The following is a 22,305-nucleotide window of genomic DNA, read 5'->3' on the forward strand; positions in this document are numbered from 1 at the left end:
GAATCGTGTTCATATTTTACATCATTTCAACTCTATCTGATATGGTACCATTTTTTTCCTTCTTTTTTTTTTTAAGGTCATAACCTTGTGTTTGAGGTGTATACTTATGTTTCAAAACGTACACAAACGCACACACAAGATGATATTTGAACGTACAAATTCTTGGCTGCATGTTATGGTTTAAACCGCAGAGTCACACACCTCTTCACACTTCTTACAATTCTCTTTGTATATTTGACATATAGAGTTTTGGAAATTAACACTAAAGCACCAGTTGTTTGGGTATTATATCTTCTCACTAACAATTACAGTACTGAATCATCAGGGGTGACATACTAGTAATGAGTAACTACTATATAGCAGCTTTCATTTAGATTATAAAATATACAGAGTGGTAAACAGCCCATGTTTTTGAAGAAAATATATACAACTCAAATTCAATGGTTTTGTACCTTTTCAGTTGCAAGCATCCTTACTCCCTCTCTTCAATGAATAGGCTACATTTATCAGGTACCATTCCACACCAATGGCTGGTAGATAGACAGGCAATCCAATTCGGGTAATCTACCATTAATTCATGGTCCCCATACAAAACTGGTATCTTCACCTCACGAAAGATATTTAGGGTTCATTTAATGATTATTCTAGACAACAATATTCTAAGAATTGTTCAATTGTTCAAATAATTGTGTTTGATCAGGGAACAATCTTAATAAGAGTAACATTTGTATTCTTGTTAACTAGACCATTTAGTATTCATTTTTCACCTTCTGCAATGCCATTGGTCTGTTAGAGTAGACCTCGTGACGTCACGTCACGTGTCATAGAACTAGGAAGAAACCCGTAAACATTGAGCCAGTAAGGAGGCAGAAAGTCTTTTGGAATAGCCTAAAATGCTTACATTTAGCTTGACCGTTGTTAGACAGTAAGTAAATAACATCACCTTTCTGTTTTGTATGCTGTTTAGATGCTGTATGTATAATATATTTGATCAAATGTACGTAGGCTTCTGCATACGTGACAACCCTATTGAACCACTTCAAGCGAAGCTGTCCGTTGCCGACAAGATTAGCTAGCAAGCGTGTTGCCTATTCAAATCAAATGTATCATCTAACAGTATTATTCTGTGCCAAAGCGGCTGCCTAGCTAAATCCATAGGTTTCTTATTCTGCCACCATATCGAAGCAGTGTCACTCTGAGTGTCCTCTCTCCATAGACCGCATATAAAGCCTCTCTCACATGCAGCCTCATTGAAAGACATGCAAGCGATCAAAGCTACTAACGTTAACGTTTAAGCTATTTGTACACGTCTAGAATTTCCCTGATGCTGTGTATTCTTAAAAAAAGGCTATGCCTGTAAATTTCAAAATGATTATCTTCTCACTTTCACAGTGGGGAGACACAATACAACAAGGAGAAGTTGCTACAAGGTATGCTGTTATTCATAAACATTCCAACCTTGACCAGTAATGACCTTCACTCGGGAATCCTGTGTGATTTAAAACCAAAGGCTGTAAGAACTAGCTTACACACCTTTCCTTGTTTCTCATGTATCAGCTGATAGAATTAAAGTGATAGATACTTATGTTTCCATGTTCACTTGAGGGGGAATGTTAAAAGAAAGGTCACTCACACAAACACTGACTAATCCCTTATCCAACTGGTTTTCTAAGTGTGTATACCTGTTGGTCTTGTGCTGTCAGGTCAGGGGGTGGACACTTCCCTCTCGGAGCCGGGGCTCCAGCAGGCAGAGGCTGCAGGACTGTACCTCAGAGAGCTCAGGTTCTCCAACGTGTTTGTCAGTAACCTGCAGCGCGCCAGACAGGTGAGTTTTCCTGAGATGCCACTGGTGTAACATGTGATGTCGACTTAGGTTACAGGTAGGTGACCACTCGTCCACCCAGCTGGCTCTATGTAGCAATTGAGCCTGGGAACAAGGTTAGGTGACCAACAGAAATATTAACAATGCACAGCAGATGTAGGATGTAACCTCTGTTTAGTTTAGATTCCCAGTGTGCGACTTATAATTGTGTGCACCGGCTACACTGCCACTGCCGTTCAATTGCAGGAAATGGCAGGAGGTGTTGGGAACTGATGTCAAAGTAAAATGATTCCTTACTGCAACACCTTTTCAGTGGGAGACACTCAGATAAGACAAAGTCACTTCAATAATTCCTGGAACAAAACTTCTCCATTGTATATGTTACTGTTGAAGGAGGGAAGAGAACAGAGGATATATTAAGACCACAGATATAGACTACAGGATATGAGAAATGTCAGCGGGTAGAACTAGAAGTAATGTTAGTTTATCGTGATGGCCTAGTAGCTGATTTGGTTGTGGGTGCGGAGATTAAGACAGTGCTGTCATTGTTCACACATCCTTATCCTTTGTCAGACTGCAGAAATCATTATGAGGAACAATGTTCACTCCTCGGGCGTTGAAATGGTCTTTGACCCCTTACTCAGAGAGAGGGTAAGTCTTTCATATGCCTCCTATTTCCTATTGCATGTATGTAGTATACAATTGATCCAGCCCAGTCTACCTCGACAGGGGCCCTAGAGTTTGACATTCAAATAAAATGCATAGAAAATCCGCATCAAAGTGGTTCATCAATCATGCAGGGTTTTGGGATCGCAGAAGGACAGCCCAAGGAGGATCTGAAGAACATGGCTAACGCAGCCGGCCAGTCATGTCGAGACTATACTCCTCCTGGAGGGGAGACCTTGGAACAGGTTAGTCTGTGATCTGAACATTTAATCAGCTTTCCCTTTGGTCCTGCTGTTGGTTAGCTGCCAACAGCTCAGAGCTGGATTCCATGGCCAACAGTGCCATGCAGGGGTTCAACTCGGAACTTCAAGGCAGAAGCTCAACACATCATTAATAGATCATTCATTTTTCTTCGAAGGAGATGAGTATTATTTTAGTCCTTGAATAATTTTAACGTGTGTCTATGTCTTCCTCCAGGTAAGGCTGCGATGCAAGAAGTTTCTGAAGTCGCTTTACCAGCGCATGGTTGACGACCACAGCTGCTCAGGACAGAGTTCTGCTGCTGTAGGGACAGAGGCTGGGGCCGGTGCAGCCGAGTCTGGCACAGATGGGCCCCTGGCTGGTTTGCCTGACGATGGGATGGAAGGTGTCCCTCTCCATGCCCTGGTGGTGAGCCACGGTGCCTACATCCGCGTGGCTGTGAGACATTTTGTGGAGGACCTGCAGTGCTCTCTGCCCCAGGACCTGAAAATGTCCAAGGTGTTGTCAGCCTGCCCCAACACAGGCATCAGCCGCTTTGTCCTCACCGTGTCTCCCAGTGAGTCTGGCCCGGCACTCTCTGCTGTCCGCTGTGTTTTCACCAACAGGAAGGACCACCTGACCTCCCGTAACATATGTTACATCACACATTAAAGATAGACAAGGCAACACAAGGTTTAGTCACTACTCTGTTCTGTTTAAATATTATTTACTGTAGAGAACAAACCACTAAAAGTAAAGAATATCTGGGACAGTGACCTGTCCTACTATTTGATGATATGAGTTGGGGGGAGATTTTAGTAGGGTCATCGAAGAACCCTAATCACCCATTTATTATTTATTTATTTTATACACAGTAAATAAATTAAGCATTTTTGCACAGTTTATATCTTTACCTGTTTTAAAACCTTTTAAGTAACCTCCATGTTGTGTGACATATGTAACCATGGTGACCTAGGCTGTTATGCATATGTATTGGAAGTGCCCCGAAGTGGATACATTTTGAAGATCGGTATCTTCTACCTTATCTGATGTTCTTGGAGTCACTATACCAGTCCTTAATGATGACTCATCACACACACTGTCACTCCAACAATGATGTGTAATGCTGACAGGTTTAACAACAGCAGACAAGATGCTGGCACTGCGATGGCAATAACACAAAAAAATGTACTACCTCAGTTGTTCTTTTGATTGTGTATTTATTTGGCTATGGGTTGGGTTTGCTTGAGAGGTTGGATGGTGGAGCTTGAATCAGTCTGAAGTTGGGTCCATATCTCTGTTGTGATTTCATGTATCTATTCTACATCATGTTTTGCTCTGTTGTCATTGAGGTTTGTCTGTTTTCCCGGTCTATTGAAAAATGTAATCAGAAATTTATCACAAGAAGGGAATGACTACCCGACCACAGACAATGACACAGAAGTAGAGGACACAATGTATTATGGGAATACAGGGTAAATTATTTGCTTTTTAGCTGTTAATGGACCCTTTTTACAGTGACAAATTCTGCAGAACTATTGGCAAGATGTATATATATCCTGGATGAGTGGATTTCCCGGTCTTTGAATAATTATTCATGGAATTTTCTATAGAAACGAAACACTTCCTGTGTCATAGTCCAATGAAATGAGGACTTGTTTGGAATGTTTTAGTGTGGATAATGTAGTGGTTTGTTTCCACTACTAAGTTGATCATGTTGAAGATTTAGTTGTATTGTTTATGTCATATTATACCAAAGGCAGAAAAGTGCGAAGAATGTCAGTGAGTATCTTTTAAAGCCTTTACAATTCAACATGGAGTTATCTCTTATTGTGGTCCATGTCCATTACAAGATAATAAATTATACACTATCAGAAGTTTATGTATTTTCTGTGAGACTGGTGTGCTATGCATGAACTCCAGCAATACTGCAAGCAACCTGTCACTGCTACACAGTTACAATTATATCAGACAGTTGTATCATAACAGTTTAAATATAGTATACTTATTTTTACAAACCAGCTAAATGTTACACATTGACAGTTTTTTGTCTTTATTGTTACACATTGTCATTTTCATATGCAAGCAATACAGCGTTACAGTATTGTTTGGTATTGCATTGCCAATAAAAGGCTTCAATATTGGTGTTTAACATGTTCAATGGCCATGTATCTCAAGTGTTCATAAATGGTCACAAGCTTCCTCTGATCTTGCACAAATGTAATTGTCACTAAAGGTTGCATAAGAGGCAATAGAGTGTGCAAGTCTTGTAGTTTCTTTATGCAAAGCAGGATTTGAACCAGTGGATGTTTGCAGGTTGGGAAATATCAGGTTTAATCACCTGAGGGGCCACTTCCGAGTTGCGAACTTTCTCATGTTTAAAACATGATATAATTCACTTTGTTTCAGTGTTCAGGCTGAGCGTGACAGGTCAAAAGAACTGGGGCAATTGAAAATTATGCGACAGCTACTGACCTGTGTCTAGATTGTTCCAGAGACAACCATGAGTAATGCTCCAAAGGCCCAAGTGGCAGCATAAACATCTGTACTAAATCTGATCCTTCAACATGAATGGGTGGGTTTGCTTAAATCTTATTCAACTTGAGTGTTATTACAGTTCTTCCTTTGAAGGAATATTGCAATATTTGAATAAACTGCCTCAAGAATATTGAAAAATATCTACAGTATATCAATCAAAAAAAAGTGCCTTCACTCATGACCGCCACTGAGATTGTTAAGGCTCCTCTCAGATGTGACAGCCAGGTCAATGTGGTTTAACCTCAAAGTGAAACAGGACAAAGGTTAGTGGTCACCGTCATGTGTTCCTTTGACTAAAACACCTCCAACATGTTACTTAGTGAGATTGAAACAAAAATAGAATGTGGAAATGTTTATTTTTAGAAGATGGTTTGGCAGGAACTAAGATATGCCAATTTTCTCCATAATGAGATGCGGAAGCGTGGGACACGCAACCTTAATGACTGGAAGCTCAAAGTGAATGAGTCAATGGTCAACCTGCTTACGCACTTAATGTGACACAGAGCTTCCTCACACATTTAGCCTGTACTTATATGATTGCATCATACATAGAATTCTAGGATGAAGTGGTTGTGAGGATACAGTTCTTCATCCTGAAGTTCTAAAATATTGATCTAAAATAGAATATAAATTAATTAATTGGAAAAAGTCATATTTTCTTTATCAACCTAACAAAAAAATGCAAGATAAATGTCACTAGCCCTCACACACATAGTCTCCTCATAACTTACAGGTTTTCAAAATAACTCTTTAACAGCTAAGCATCCATATAAATAGTATACTATAAATAACAATAAATGAATGGATTTAAATAAATAAATTCTTAAAACTTTCATGGAATTGGCTTTGTTGCTTGCTTTTGGTGGCCAGCATTTATAACATGTGGTTTCTATTCGTTCTGATACCCTGTAGAGTGGACCATTAATTTCCGTTTAAAATTAAACGTCTCACTTGAAGAACATGCATTATAACATGCATGCCTACTGGCATATTCAACATTATAGTTGGGCTCATTTTAGATGGAATATGTTTAAGTTTCATATCAATGGTATTTTGTTGCAGTCTTCTTGCATTATATAACATTTAATAAAGTGACTTCAGCTCAACTTTTTTTTTCTCCAAAAAAGACACAATTATTTCGGATTTCAGCATGATTCTCATAAGAATCCTCCCCGTAAACAGAGCGCAATCAAATACAGAATACAGAATTTGTGTCCTGGAATCAAAAATCACGGAAACCAATAGTTACTCACTGTGCTATAGTGAAGAATGGCCGAAATAAAATGTTCCAATGTGGTATTTTTTTGGCTACATATTTCATATTATGACTACATATAAATTACCAATATGCCCTAATAATATCTGTTTAAAACTTTGAGGGTTGTTCGCAGAACTGCTGGAAAAGACCCAACGTGAACGCATACATAGCTTACATTGATAAACCCAAGTGTACAACTGCGAGTGTCCTGTCTTCTTATCCCATCATTCCATTCATGATACGGGGGCTGGGAGGGGGGTTTAGGGAATGCACGTTCCACGGGTCGTCGGAGGGAGACTGAGGGGTCTCCCGGGAGATGTTGCGTCCCTCGGGGAGTTCAGCCTCCTGGTCCACCTCCAAGGTGTCATCCAGTTGCGGCATTGCCCGGGAGTCCTCCTCCGTTTGACCCAGCATGTTGTACGGGTCAGAAGGGTCAACCGCCCGGTTCCTCTTCTCCCGATGCAAGAGGCGCTCCAGCGGCACGGTGTTCTTCTCCGACAGGAAGAGGGAGGTTTGCGGTAGATTCTGACCCACTGCGTACACTTGCTTTATCCCTTCCAAGTTGAGCAGAATACCAGTTCTACAAGAGTAGTACACGTTGCGGTGGTTTTCCAATAGCTTGTGGTTAAAAAGGCAGTCTTCCTTGAGGCAAACAGTCTGCAAACAGATAAATGGATGAATTCACGCAAACAGACCACTTAGGAACGTACATCAATTCAATTCATTTTCAAAGTGTTACTTGAGTGCTAAACACAAGAACACTTCGCCCAATGTAAAAATATGATATTATATTGTCTGTGTGTTTACGCACGGTCTGAAATCCGTGCGTAAAAGCGCATTTTTGGTAGACATATGACAGAAAACATGTATTTCAGTTCAATGGACAATGAAAATGGGAATTTACTTACCGAGCTGAAAGGGTTTCCCAGGGCATCCATGCACAGGTAGCGGTTACTTTTGACTCCAAGTATCGCCACGCGCTCTTTTGTTTCCGCCTTCAATAACATCACACCTGTTGACAAAATTAATTGGGTTAGTCTATAGAAGCAGATTAAAGACAATGACTTAAAACTACATTTCAATCGAATCCAAACGCCCAAAATGTAATAAGAACTTACTGTATGAGCTTCGAAGTGTAGTTTTGCTCACGTGGCCATTTAAACTGATCTCAAGGTAGAAATTGTTCAGGTCTGAAGACGTCTGCAGGTGTACGTATCTTCTCGGGTTCCCCCAGTTGGATCCCAGGAGAGGTGATGGGTTTGGAAGAGCGTCTACTTGTCGAAATCCCTGAACAACAGCCAGTAAGAGCACAAGAACGGCGTTCCTCATCCCAGATGTCTTGGTTAGTTCCATCTTTTACCCCCAAAACACAGAAAAATGTATCCCAGAGATTTCGGATGTAGCTTTGAGTTCTGCAGCAAGCTGTTTGCAAACTTCAGCTGATCTGATAGTCCAAAGTTTAAGGACGGCTCTATTTAAAGGGACCCAAGTGCCACTCCTGCTCACATCCTTTAGCCTACGCAGCATTCGCAGATGTGGGTCTTTCTCTCGGCGGAAGGAAGGGGGTGCATCTCCACCTGCCTGTTTGTCTAAAGGTATTGGTCACCAAATAACGTAGTAGTCTCATTGAGCAATGACTGTACAAAAGTGACATCGTATTTTTTTTCCCAAACATCAGCACTTTCATAATCATGATCCTTGCACTAATCTTTAAATCGCATATGTCATCACAGTGTGTGCAATATAACCCTCTGTCCAGTAAGCATATTATAATAGACATAGATATTTTTTTATAGATATAGAAACATATTAATAATTGCACATTGAAAAACTGACTTTAGATAAGTCTATGGATAATCTACACAAACAATTCCCAAGGTTTCCTGTCCCTAATTTATACAACCTATTCCCAACACCTTTCCAATGTTTTGAAAACTGAATTCTATGATAGTAATCGAACATTATGGTACAATCTGTTCAAATTAAATGATAAGACAACAACTTAGATTTAGATAAATATTAGACCATTTAAAAACACAGATCTAATGTAGTGCTGTATTTCTATCTAGTATTTTCTATTTCATTATAAAAACATAAATCCATGCCTGAATATGACTAATTAAGCTCCAAATTAACATTACACTGTGTGCATAGTTGATGATGACTGGGGGAGCTAGACTTACCCCAGTCTATAGTCCAATAAAACACCTTGTGAAGAATCAACAGTGCCGCTTCTTGTTTAGCTTACTTCCTACACGCATTGCACAACCATTGTCCTGTCTTCCTTTTGATTCCTACACATCTGTAATGGAATCACTTCACCATGCAGTCCTAGGTGATCTTGCCGAACAGATGTCTATTGCAGGAACAGATTGCTGCTGCTCCATCCTCCTGTTCATTCAATACCATTGGCAATGTCCTTTTCTGGGAATCTGGAATCAGGTGATGTTCAACAAAAAGCTTGGGTTCTGATATGCCATCTCATGTGGTTTGCGCTTAGTGGGACTATCATTTGTTTTTTCAGCAGGACAATGACCCAAAATACACCTCCAGGCTGTGTAAGGGCTATTTGACCAAAGAGAGTGATGGAGTGCTGCATCAGCCCTCAACCCAATTGAGATGGTTTGGGATGAGTTGGACAGTAGAGTGAAGGAAAAGCAGCCAACAAGTGCTCAGCATATGTGGGAACTCCTTTAACACGGATGGAAAAGCATTCCTCAAGAAGCTTGTTGAGAGAATGCCAAGAGTGTGCAAAGCTGTCATCAAGGCAAAGAGTGACTACTTTGAAGAATCTCAAATATAAAATATATTTTGATTAACACTTTTTTAGTTACTACATGATTCCATATGTGTTATTTTATAGTTTTGATGTCTTCACTATTATTCTAGTGTAGAAAATAGTACAAATAAAGAAAACCCTTGAATGAGTAGGTGTGTCCACAATTGTGACTGGCACTGTATGTCCATTGGAGGCAAGTCATTGTATTTCTGGGGACACTTGATCTCGAGGACCATATACCCATGGCAGTCGTCCAGGAAATCCCATCAGGTGAATCGGCTAGGAAGGGTAGGGCATTGTAAACAACAAGGCCTGAGGGTTTCATGTGAAAGTTGATGTGCTGGTCTGTCATCTGTCGACAGCATTCCTTTCTTGTAGTTTCCTCATGCTCAATGTCCCATTTCACTACGGGCACATGGGAAATGCTAACAGTGTCATACTACATGACAGCTGACTCACTGTTATAGTGAATGACGTTGTGCATATTATTGACCTTGTGCAACAGTCACCCTGTTGAAGGGTAGGGAGTAGGGACTTTCCTTGGGGGAATAACTTTCAACTTTTGTGACTTGGGCCAACCAGTGTGTGACTGGTGGGCAATGTTCCCTCTAAACTGTGCACAGAAGAAATATCAGCCTGCGCAAAGAAGCAAGAGATTGAACTTCAACGCATTTTCAATACATTTTCAGAGCAGAGCAGCTGATATTTCTTATGCAAATAGACCATTGCCATTTATGGATCTGTGCTGTTCACTTTGAACTGGATTGTGTTCCCATCATGAGTGGTCAAGATATGCTTGTTTTGAGAACAAAACATGTAGCCATGTTTGCTAGTAATTTAGTTATTAGCCCAGTTAAAGCTAATTTCTAGTCATCAATGGGGACGTGGTTGCTTCCTACAAAAGCACAAAACCTATGCATTTCTAGCTATCTTTAAAAAGTGAATCAGGTAAAGCGCTTTTTTCTATCTTAAAGGGGCAGTGTTATATTTTGAGACAGGCTTGAATAAGCTAAGTAGCCAATAGGTAGAGGGTAGCATAATTTGTCTGATTCTCTATAATAATGATATGGGAATAAATATGCATTTTATTTTGTAAAGTGTTTTCTTGCATCAAACACATTTTCAATCACCTCGTTGTCTGAAGGACAAGTGGATAAACAGGTTAATGTCAAGCCCTGTATGTTTTTTTCCAAAAGTCTCATGGAATGTAGGCCTATATTGAACACCACACATTGGCTGCTATTGTTGGCTTAATGATAGAACAGCTATTTCCATGTTAAAATGTTATGGGATGCATTTTCTTCATTGTTTTTAATGGTATGCCACTCTGGTAGGCCTACATTATGATAAAATAGCCACAGTAGTCTACTTGACCACTGTTAAAACTGTAACTTAAAGTGGCTACAACCTCAGTGTTCTCAGTAAACATGCGCCAGAAGTTGCACAGAATTTTCACAATTTTCAAGTTTGCGTTCAGCAGACCTGAAATTTGCTCAATGCCCAAAGTCTTTTGAGGGAACATTGCCATTAGGTGTAGTTCATATACTGACTCAGAGACTGTCACGAGAATTTTCAATCCCAATGATGATAACTAAACAATTATTTAAGCTTTGACCAATCCCCGAGGTTTGTAAGACCCTGGGTTTAATAATAATTAGGCAAAGACTCAGCTTATGCAAAAGGTTGGTTCTTCATTCACGAGAACGTTCTAAAGTCAAAAAATGCCTATTTATAACTTCCACCCCCCTACCTATTTACACGCACACAAACACACAAACAGTAGGTGGGATGTATCTTTCTCCACAGTCCTCATTCCTTGTTTATCACTACCAGGCTGGCAGTTCCATCCTCCCGAGATTAGAGGGACCTCGACAGGACTCCCTTTCCTGTCGTAAGTTTTTTAGAGTTCCAACCAGGTCAGGTCATGAATAGTTTAATTATCCTCTGTATTTTCTTAGTCACACACACACATTTCTCTCCCTTACTTGTCTCGACCAAACCATATTGGACTTAACTTCTCTAGGATAGGGGGCAGCATTTGGAATTTTGGATGAAAAGCATGCCCAAATTCAACTGCCTGCTACTCATCCCCAGAAGATAAGATATGCATATTATTAGTAGATTCGGATAGAAAACACTCAGAAGTTTCTAAAACTGTTTAAATCATGTCTGTGAGTATAACATAACTTATGTAGCAGGCGAAACCCAGAGGACAAACCATTCAGATATTTTTTGTTTGTTGAGGTCACCATCTTTTCAATGAGTTTTCATTGGGAATCCAGATTTCTAAGGGACTTGCTTGCAGTTCCTACCGCTTCCACTGGATGTCACCAGTCTTTAAAAATTGGTTGAGGTTATTCCTATGTGTAATGAAGAAGTACGGCCATCTTGAACGAGGGTCACTTCATGTGTACTGTTTGATAGAGGCACATGACCAGAAAGCATGCTTGAGTTTGTTTTCTTCCTGTATTGAACACAGATCATCCTGTCTTCAATTTTATCGATTATTTACCTGTTGTATTACAAAAGTAGTTTGAAATGTTTTGGCAAAGTTTACAGTTAACGTTTGAGATATTTTGTCGTCACGTTGCGCAAGTTGGAACCAGTGTTTTTCCGGATCAAATGCGCCAAATAAATTGACATTTTGGATATATATGGATGGAATTAATCGAACAAAAGGACCATTTGTGATGTTTATGGGACATATTGGAGTGCCAACAGAAGAAGCTCATCAAAGGTAAGGCATGATTTATATTTTTATTTTGTGTAGAGGCTGCAGGCTTGAAATGTTTTCTCTCTTTTGTTTATGGAGGTGCTATCCTCAGATAATAGCATTGTTTGCTTTCGCCAAAAAAGCCTTTTTGAAAGCTGACATGTTGGCTGGATTCACAACACGTGTAGCTTTAATTTGGTATCTTACATGTGTGATTTCATGAAAGTTTGATTTTTATAGGAATTAATTTGAATTTGGCGCTCTGCATTTTCTCTGGCTTTTGGCCAAGTGGGACGCTACCGTCCCACATATCCCAGATTAAGTTTATCACTCAAATTATTCATTAGACATGTTACATAATCGAATAATTAATAATAGTTCCGTTTCTCTAATTATTCATTATACATTTACATAATCCAATAATTATGTTTCAGGGTGGAATTCTTTAGTCATTACCTTAAACATATAAATTCCCTTATCAATCCACCCTTTGACTAAATATTACACACTGATACGTCAACCACCATATGGAATCATAAATGTTACACAAAAGCAAACAAAACCAATACATGTATTTACATCAGATACTCATCAATGACTGTTCTAGGCCTATATCCCTTTATAACTCTTCTTTTTAGGATTTTCATTATAATCTTCATTAAATAAAGTCTGTCTAAACATTGAAGATAGTCTCATCCAACATGGGCTCCTCGTGGTTGAAAGAAACGGAGCCATCTACTAGGCCTGGAGGCATGACGTTGTCATCCCACTGGTCGGAGCTTGGAATCAGTCCATACCTCATCATTTGTTGCGTCATCGATCTCTCTAGAGTCCTGGTGATTAAACCTCTCACACATGGGATCAAACAGCATCCACACAACACCAACACACTCATGCAGGTGAAAGCAGCCAACAATACAGTAATTACAACATTTTTCCATTTCCCAAACATTCTATCGAACCACCCAGTCAGGGAGGTATCCACCCCAGAGTTCTCTGCTAACTCATGAGCTAATGTGGTTAAACCGGCCAGGGCCTTGGTCACTGATCCATCTGGAGCTGTGTTATTAAAAATAAACGTACAGCAATGAACCCCTATCATTCTACATACCCCACCCTTTTCTGACAATAACATATCGAGAGTCATTCTATTTTACCAGGTCATGAGGGAGGTGGCAGATAATTGGTCAGAGAACCCCTTTACTGCATCCCCGGTTTCATTCATGGATCTCTGTTGATTATAATAGATGTAATTAATCCAATCCACATTTTAAATTATTGACAATCACGAAAAGAACGTAGTGGTAAAGCCATACATCAGTTATAGGTGCTGTGCGGTTAAGAATTTTCTCCTGTACTTCCAAACCTAAGTCAGTCACATTAACGATTGCCTTACAGCCATTAAAATCACCTAAGTTCTTGGTGCCCTTCTTGTATCTATAACACTGGTGCTCATCAGGAGTTAAAGTGAACCGATGTGGGTTGACCGAGTACTTCAATCTGGCCAACTAAATCCCTGTGAAGTTATTTGTTTCAGAGGAAATTGTTTAACCTCTCTGGGATTGTAACAGATTTCCTCCTCTTCGTCTGAAGAGGTGTAGCAAGGATCGGACCAATACACAGCGTGGTAAGTGTCCATGTTTTAATAGAAAAGACTGAACATGACACAAATACAAAATAACAAAGTGAAATAGTCCCGTGTGGCACAAACACTGACACAGGAAACAATCACCCACAAAATACCCAAAGAATATGGCTGCCTAAATATGGTTCCCAATCAGAGACAACGAAAAACACCTGCCTCTAATTGAGAACCAATCTAGGCAACCATAGACTTACATAAACACCAAGATGGAAACAACCCCATAAATCTACAAAAAAAACCTAGACAGTACAAACACCCTAGATGAGACAAAAACACACATACAGTGGGGCAAAAAAGTATTTAGTCAGCCACCAATTGTGCAAGTTCTCCCACTTAATAAGATGAGAGAGGCCTGTAATTTTCATCATAGGTACACTTCAACTATGACAGACAAAATTAGGAAAAGAAATCCAGAAAATCACATTGTAGGATTTGTAATGAATTTATTTGCAAATTATGGTGGAAAATAAGTATTTGGTCAATAACAAAAGTTTATCGCAATACTTTGTTATATACCCTTTGTTGGCAATGACAGAGGTCAAACATTTTCTGTAAGTCTTCACAAGGTTTTCACACACTGTTGCTGGTATTTTGGCCCATTCCTCCATGCAAATCTCCTCTAGAGCAGTGATCTTTTGGGGCTGTTGCTGGGCAATATGGACTTTCAAATCCCTCCAAAGATTTTCTATGGGGTTGAGATCTGGAGACTGGCTAGGCCACTCCAGGACCATGAAATGCTTCTTACGAAGCCACTCCTTCATGCTGAAAGACCCAGCCACGTTTCATCTTCAATGCCCTTGCTGATGGAAGGAGGTTTTCACTCAAAATCTCACGATACATGGCCCCATTCATTCTTTCCTTTACACGGATCAGTCGTCCTGGTCCCTTTGCAGAAAAACAGCCCCAAAGCATGATGTTTCCACCCCCATGCTTCACAGTAGGTAGGGTGTTCTTTGGATGCAACTCAGCATTCTTTGTCGTTCAAACACGACAAGTTGAGTTTTTACAAAAAAGTTATATTTTGGTTTCATCTGACCATATGACATTCTCCCAATCTTCTTCTGGATCATCCAAATGCTCTCTAGCAAACTTCAGACGGGCCTGGACATGTACTGGCTTAAGCAGGGGGACATGTCCGGCACTGCAGGATTTGAGTCCCTGGCGGCGTAGTGTGTTACTGATGGTAGGCTTTGTTACTTTGGTCCCAGCTCTCTGCGGGTCATTCACTAGGTCCCCCCGTGTGGTTCTGGGATTTTTGCTCACCGTTCTTGTGATCATTTTGACCCCACGGGGTGAGATCTTGCGTGGAGCCCCAGATCGAGGGAGATTATCAGTGGTCTTGTATGTCTTCCATTTCCTAATAATTGCTCCCACAGTTGATTTCTTCAAACCAAGCTGCTTACCTGTTGCAGATTCTCACTCTTTGGTCTTGGCCATAGTGAAGTTTGGAGTGTGACTGTTTGAGGTTGTGGACAGGTGTATTTTATACTGATAACAAGTTCAAACAGGTGCCATTAATACAGGTAACGAGTGGAGGACAGAGGAGCCTCTTAAAGAAGAAGTTACAGGTCTGTGAGAGCCTGAAATCTTGCTTGTTTGTAGGTGACCAAATACTTATTTTCCACCATAATTTGCCAATAAATTCATTAAAAATCCAACAATGTGATTTTCCGGATTTTTTTTTCTCATTTTGTCTGTCATAGTTGAAGTGTACCTATGATGAAAATTACAGGCCTCTCTCATCTTTCTAAGTGGGAGAACTTGCAGAATTGGTGGCTGACTAAATACTTTTTTGCCCCACTGTATCACCCATGTCACACCCTGACCTAACCAAAATAATAAAGAAAACAAAGAATACAAAGGTCAGGGCGTGACAGGGATATTCGGGACGGTAGCGCCCCACCTCAACAACAGCCAGTGAAAGTGCAGGGCGCCAAATCCAAAACAACAGAAATCTCATAATTAAAATTCCTCAAGCATACAAGTATTTTATACCATTTTAAAGATAAACTTTTCGTTAATCCAGACACAGTGTCTGATTTCAAAATGGCTTTACAGCGAAAGCAAACAAAACGATTATGTTAGGTCAGAGCCAAGTCACAGAAAAACACAGCCATTTTTCCAGCCCAAGAGAGGAGTCACAAAAAGCACAAATAGAGATAAAATAATCACTAACCTTTGATGATCTTCATCAGATGACACTCATAGGTATTCATGTTACACAATACATGTATGTTTTGTTTGATAAAGTTCAAAACTACAAACCTCAGATTTCCCACTTCCTGGTTGGATTGTTTCTCAGTTTTTTGCCTGCCATATGAGTTCTGTTATACTCATAGACATCATTCAAACAGTTTTAGAAACTTCAGAGTGTTTTCTATCCAAATCTACTAATAATAGCAACTGGACCTGAGTAGCAGGCAGTTTACTCTGGGCACCTTTTTATCCAAGCTACTCAATACCCCCAGTCCCAAAGAAGTTAATGTTTAGCTTAGATCCGACATCTTGACCTTCTTTGACTCCTTATTCTGTAAATCACTCATCCTCGATGGTCAGTATTTTATATTGTTTGTCTATTGTTTACTTCCTATCAATGACAACAGCGTCACATAATTAGTACCGGAAGATGGTGGATCTGGATGTATCCGAAAGATTACCAAGACTATGATGCAGCTCAGAGTCCCTAATTTTCCCAAAAACCACCAACCCTCTCCTGCCCTTAGTTGGTCTGCTAGGTACCACCCCATACTCACACTTCTAGGAGCACACACAGTGATGAATGGTCGGGATAGGGAATCTTTGTTAAGGAGGCAACCCCCGGACCCTGTTGGTACTCGGTTCTTCTCCTAACTCTGTGTGATCCGCAGTGGTTGTATGTGTTCCTACCTCTTTGCAGTGGGTAACGTAGACCCAAGTGACTCTCTCAGCTATTCTAATGTCAAAGGCGGTGGTTAACAGAACCTGGTATGGGCCTTCCCAACGGGGCTGCTTCCAGTCTTCCAGACTGGATCCACACCCAGTCTCCTGGTTGGATTGAGTGAATCACCTTCTCCTGTAATGCACCTGTTGGACACAAAATCTTGGACATACAGGTTTGGCTAACAAACAGTCTTCTCATGTGTTCTGCTAGTATATCTTCAACTTTTATGCCTACTTGTTCTGGTCTCCATAACTCTGGCATTCTATATGGTCTACCTGATTAGCTAAAATATAATCCATTATTTAAAGAGATAGATCCTAGTAAACCAACTCTAGGGATAATATCTGGACCTAATATTTTAGCTACCCTAATCGTGTCCGCCAAGTAAGTTGGGAACGCTTCTACCCATTTGCTATATTTATCTATTATATATTTTTTAAGTAGTTCGTTATCCCATAGGCCACAAAGTCTTTCCTAACCTGCAGTGTTTCCTAACCTGCTCTACCTCCTGCTCTACCATCCTTCCTCCCTGTTGACACATGGCTCTATACAACTGAGCATGTGTAATAGGTTTCCCAGATGTATTTACCATACCTCTGTGGCAGAATTCTCAACTGGGATTGCTTTCTTTGCCCAAATCTTGGAGAATTGCACTGTGCATCTCTTTCTCTAATTACACCCCCTCTACCAACCCCTCTGTACAGAGTCTGAAGTTCCAATGTATGCAGATGATACAGTGATAAATGCATCCTGTCACCAAGAAGTTAATGACCGGACATTGTTCCACGTAATGGAAACAGATTATAATGTTAGTATACATTAACTTCCTTCTCAAATTCACTGGTGTTACCTAAACAATAAAACCAAGAAACAATAATCAGAAACTATCACAAAACATTCAAACCAAACTTCACAACTTTCCCTTCTCTTTCAGCTTCCCACTTATGAAATGTCCAAGACTTTAAAAATAACATGTAAAGCGCCAAATTTATAAAATACATCAGTCAATCCATAAGAATAAAAAACACATTTCGGTGGGTACAACTCTATTGCAATTACCTCTCCCCTATTATTAGAATTAAATAGATTTAGGTAACTGTCTCTTCTTTGATTCAGTTATTTAAATACAACTCCATTCTCAATATGTTATTCCAGCAGACCATTTAGGCAACAAACAACGTATTACATCGAAATCGCCTCGCTATTATTTTGAATGAATTAGTCTTTCAATTGAACCTAAACAAGCTATTAAAACATTCAGTTTATATCTTAAACAAACACTAACGACCATATCTTTAGTTGAATTACAATCAGAAACCCAGATTATAGTCCATTGGTGCATAGACCAGGATACGAACCCGAGGCTCCCAAATGGCAGGCGAGAATTCTACCACTGAATCACCAAATCTATTGTAATGTGTCACGGTTTACTTCTGTTGAAGGAAAGGCGGACCAAAACGCAGTGTGGGTTGTGTTCATCTTGATATTCAATTAAAGAAAGTACTGAATACTGAATACAAAAAACAATAAACAAATAACGACCGTGAAGCTAAATGAGAACTGTGATGACACAAGCAATCAACATAGACAATCACCCACAAACAAACAGTGCAACCCAGGCTACATAAGTATGATTCTCAATCAGAGACAACTAATGACACCTGCCTCTGATTGAGAACCATACTAGGCCGAAACATATAAATCCCCAAATCATAGAAAAACAAACATAGACTGCCCACCCAACTCACGCCCTGACCATACTAAATAAATACAAAACAAAGGAAATAAAGGTCAGAACGTGACAGTACCCCCCCAAAGGTGCCGCAAAACCTTAACCTATAGGGGAGGGTCTGGGTGGGTGTCTCTCCGCGGTGGCGGCTCTGGCACGGGACGTGGACCCCACTTCACCATAGTCTTGGTCCGCCTCATTGTCCGCCTCCGTGGCTTCCTAACCACTGCGACCCTTCTAAATGACCCCACTGGACAGAGGGGCAGCTCTGGACAGAGGGGCGGAAGCTCTGGACAGAGGGGCGGAAGCTCTGGACAAAGGGGCGGAAGCTCTGGACAGAGGGGCAGCTCGGAACAGAGGGGCGGAAGCTCTGGACAGAGGGGCGGAGGCTCTGGACAGAGGGGCGGAGGCTCTGGACAGAGGAGCGGAAGCTCTGGACAGAGGGGCAGGGGCTCTGGGCTGAGGGGCTCCGGCGCCTCTGGGCTGACTGGCAGCTCTGGCAGATCCTGGCTGAATGGCGGCACTGGCGGCTCCTGGCTGACTGGCGGCACTGGCGGCTCCTGGCTGACTGGCGGCACTGGCGGCTCCTTGCAGACTGGCGGCTCCTTGCAGACTGGCGGCACTGGCGGATCCTTGCAGACTGGCGGATCCTTGCAGACTGGCGGCGCTGGGCAGACTGGCGGCGCTGGGCAGACGGGTGGCTCAGGCAGCGCTGGGCAGACTGGCGACTCTGATGACGCTGGGCAGACGGGTAGCTCAGATGGCGCTGGGCAGACTGGCGACTCTGATGGCGCTGGGCAGACGGGAAGCTCCGGCAACGCTGGAGAGGAAGGCTCTGGCAGCGCTGGACTGAGGAGCTCTGGCACCTCTGGACTGAGGAACTCTGGCGCCTCTGGAATGAGGGGCTCTGGCGCCTCTGGAATGAGGGGCGGGAGCTCTGGCAGCGCCGAACAGGCGGGAGACTCCGGTAGCGCTGGAGAGGAGGAAGGCTCTAGCAGCGCTGGACCGGCAGGACGCACTATAGGCCTGATGCATGGTGCCGGCACTGGTGGTACTGGGCCGAGGACACGCACCTCAGGGCGAGTGCGGGGAGCTGCCACCGGAGGGCTGATGCGTGGAGGTGGCACCGGATAGACCGGACCGTGCAGGCGCACTGGCGCTCTTGAGCACCGAGCCTGCCCAACCTTACCTGGTTGAATGCTCCCGGTCGCCCTGTCAGTGCAGCGAGGTGGAATAGCCCGCACTGGGCTATGCAGGTGAACCGGGGACACCGTGCGCAAGGCTGGTGCCATGTAAGCCGGCCCAAGGAGACGCACTGGAGACCAGATGCGTAGAGCCGGCTTCATGGCACTTGGCTCGATGCCGATAAGCGGAGCTGGTATGTACCGCACCGGGCTATGCACCGCACTGGGGACACCGTGCGTTCCACCTGCCCGGTCTCTCTCGCCCTCCGGTAAGCACAGGAAGTTGGCTCAGGTCTCCTACCTGGCTTCGCCATACTTCCTGTGTTCCCCCCCCCAAAAATTGGGGGGGGCTGCCTCTCGGGCTTCCTTGCCAGCGGTGTTCGCAACCTCATTCTCCTGTAACCTTCCGCGCACTGCTCCATCGAATCCCAGGTGGGCTCCGGCACTCTCCCTGGGTCGACCGCCCACCTGTCTATCTCTTCCCAAGTTGTGTAGTCCAGATTCTGCTCCCATGTCCTGAAATCCTGACACTGCTTGGTCCTGTTGTGGTGGGTGATTCTGTCACGGTTGTTTACTTCTGTTGAAGGAAAGGCGGACCAAAACGCGACGTGGGTACTGAACACTGAATACAAAAACAATAAACAAATAACGACCGTGAAGCTAAATGAGAACTGTGATGACACAAGCAATCAACATAGACAATCACCCACAAACAAACAGTGCAACCCAGGCTACCTAAGTATGATTCTCAATCAGAGACAACTAATGACACCTGCCTCTGATTGAGAACCATACTAAGCCGAAACATACAAATCCCCAAATCATAGAAAAACAAACATAGACTGCCCACCCAACTCACGCCCTGACCATACTAAATAAATACAAAACAAAGGAAATAAAGGTCAGAACGTGACATAATGACAAAGACTCCTCATAAATAACCCTATTTATAATTGTCTCTAATTGTAAAATCAGGCACGTACTACCGAGACAATTCCCAGAAAATAGCCCAAATTTAACGGTCCAAGCGTTACTCCAGCGATGATTCTCATTACTCTCGTTGTCTCTGTCTCTCTCTTTCTCTCCCGATTGTTGCACCTGTCTTTCCCCTTACCTTTGTGGTTGTGTCCTACTCGGTCACAATGTTTACAGGGAGCCTTACACTCCCGGGCGAAATGTCCTCTCTTATCGCAATTGAAACACTTTCTATCATCTGATCCTGTCCATTTTTTCCCTTCTCTCTGAGGTCCCTTTCCCTTAAAGCCTCATTTATGCTTATCTACAATTACACCGATAGTTACTATTAGATACTGACCTCCTTTCCGTTCTTTCTTTTCTAACTTCGTCACTCTCTCTATCTCCTCAGAATTTAGGAATAATTACTATTGTGACTTTTGATTATTAGGTCTCACATGCACATCATTTTTCCCCTGCTGATATCCTTCTTGAAACTTTCTCTCTCTCTTTCTCTACACTTCTTTTCTGGGCTTCAGACAGCCACACCCTAGCGGTGTCAAGCCCTTCTGCCTGGTGCTTCTCTGTCCGGTCCCCACATACCTTATGTATCTGTTCATCATTACTTCTAGTTTTTCTATATTTAAACGTCCATCAAATTCGTACTTCTTTCTCCATTTTGGGCCATAAATCTCTCATCTCCGGTTAATTCCGGAATCACCTTAGAGGATTTAGCACCCATGTTTATTCAATTACCATTGTTGTTATTCTGGAAAATCTATGTGTGTGTTTCTATAATCTGTTATTATCCTTAATCTATGTGTGTGCTTTTACTTTCTATGATTATAAATACCTCCCATTAATTTCCTCTAGGATCTTAGAATAATAATTTTCATGACTTTTGATAAATTATTAGGTCTCACACGCATACAACACCAGAACTCTTACGTTTAATAAGCTATTTCCCAGGGGTTGTAAGGTCCTGGTTAACAGCCTATTTTACCGTTATTTCTTATGACTTTTGACTGGTTAATATGTCTATCTTAGATGCAAGTAATTATCTTCTTATCTGCGTTGAAAACTGTTTAATGTGTGTGCTTTTTATTTTCTCACTCAATTACTATCGTTATTTCCCAACGTATATTCTCTCTATGTGTGTGTACCTCCTTTCATGGAATAATCAGACCTCTTTTGTGCCCCTCCGGTAGATCTCGACTATCCCCACCAGAACTCTTACGTTCGCCAGAACTCTTATGTTCGCCAGAACTCTTACGTTCACCAAAACCCTTACGTTTGCAGCCTAATATATATTTTGACCAGTTTTCCTCTTAGGTCTCAATATTAGCTAGTTTAAATCGGCAGTGGCTACAGATGCCTAGGTTTATTACGGGACCTCCCTCCCAGAACTCTTACGTTCGATTTTGATCTATGTCCAATTCCTGCCTTCCATTTGCACAGAATACTTGGTTACCTTTAAAACATTTTTCTCCACTCAAAATTCTAAAGACAGATCACCAGACATAAACCCCTTTGGATATTTCAGTGTCTAACACCCATTAAAATCCTTTACATCATTTAATCATACAGATATTATCCCCTGAATCCGTGAATAAAGAGCACTGACCTTACTTTTTTGCAGCTGACGTTTCAATGTTGGTTGGATCTCGTCACCGTTTCTGTCATATACCAGTTTGCCACCGGTCTGTAAAGAACCCTCCGAATGGGGCCAGGTCTTTAATTTACGGATATTTCATCCACCCGTGCATAATTTCAGTGTCTCCATGGACCGACAGAAGCAGGTATTGAGATCCGGCTCGAAGGACCAAGCTGTCACGAGAATTTTCAATCCCAATGACG

At 41.8% G+C, this 22,305-nt stretch overlaps 2 protein-coding genes across 2 annotated transcripts; one reads left to right on the forward strand and one right to left on the reverse strand.

Moving 5' to 3' along the window:
- The first annotated feature begins 783 nt into the window (after positions 1–783).
- On the forward strand, positions 784–4,602 carry tigarb (TP53 induced glycolysis regulatory phosphatase b). Its single transcript, XM_024372815.2, has 6 exons — positions 784–925; positions 1,393–1,430; positions 1,704–1,825; positions 2,396–2,473; positions 2,623–2,733; positions 2,966–4,602. Exons 1-6 carry the CDS (start codon positions 894–896, stop codon positions 3,398–3,400), a joined length of 816 nt encoding a protein of 271 aa, XP_024228583.1. The 5' UTR covers positions 784–893; the 3' UTR covers positions 3,401–4,602.
- Positions 4,603–4,796: 194 nt separating this feature from the next.
- Positions 4,797–8,092, reverse strand: LOC112214223 (fibroblast growth factor 23). The gene is made up of 3 exons (XM_024372816.2): positions 7,643–8,092; positions 7,433–7,536; positions 4,797–7,181 (listed from the first exon to the last, which is right to left on the reverse strand). Exons 1-3 carry the CDS (start codon positions 7,875–7,877, stop codon positions 6,741–6,743), a joined length of 780 nt encoding a protein of 259 aa, XP_024228584.1. The 5' UTR covers positions 7,878–8,092; the 3' UTR covers positions 4,797–6,740.
- Positions 8,093–22,305: the final 14,213 nt, after the last annotated feature.

This window comes from Oncorhynchus tshawytscha, linkage group LG33 (genome assembly GCF_018296145.1).
Source record: "Oncorhynchus tshawytscha isolate Ot180627B linkage group LG33, Otsh_v2.0, whole genome shotgun sequence".
NCBI lineage: Eukaryota > Metazoa > Chordata > Actinopteri > Salmoniformes > Salmonidae > Oncorhynchus > Oncorhynchus tshawytscha.

Bases quoted from the DNA above. Each gene is read 5' to 3' on its own strand.
- tigarb (XM_024372815.2), top strand. From the start codon at position 894: ATGCTTACATTTAGCTTGACCGTTGTTAGACA. The intron at 926-1,392 runs GTAAGTAAATAA...TCACTTTCACAG, and splicing joins AGCTTGACCGTTGTTAGACA to TGGGGAGACACAATACAACA. The intron at 2,734-2,965 runs GTTAGTCTGTGA...GTCTTCCTCCAG, and splicing joins GAGGGGAGACCTTGGAACAG to GTAAGGCTGCGATGCAAGAA.
- LOC112214223 (XM_024372816.2), bottom strand. From the start codon at position 7,877: ATGGAACTAACCAAGACATCTGGGATGAGGAACGCCGTTCTTGTGCTC. The intron at 7,537-7,642 runs GTAAGTTCTTAT...TTTTGTCAACAG, and splicing joins TACACTTCGAAGCTCATACA to GTGTGATGTTATTGAAGGCG. The intron at 7,182-7,432 runs GTAAGTAAATTC...ATCTGTTTGCAG, and splicing joins TGGGAAACCCTTTCAGCTCG to ACTGTTTGCCTCAAGGAAGA.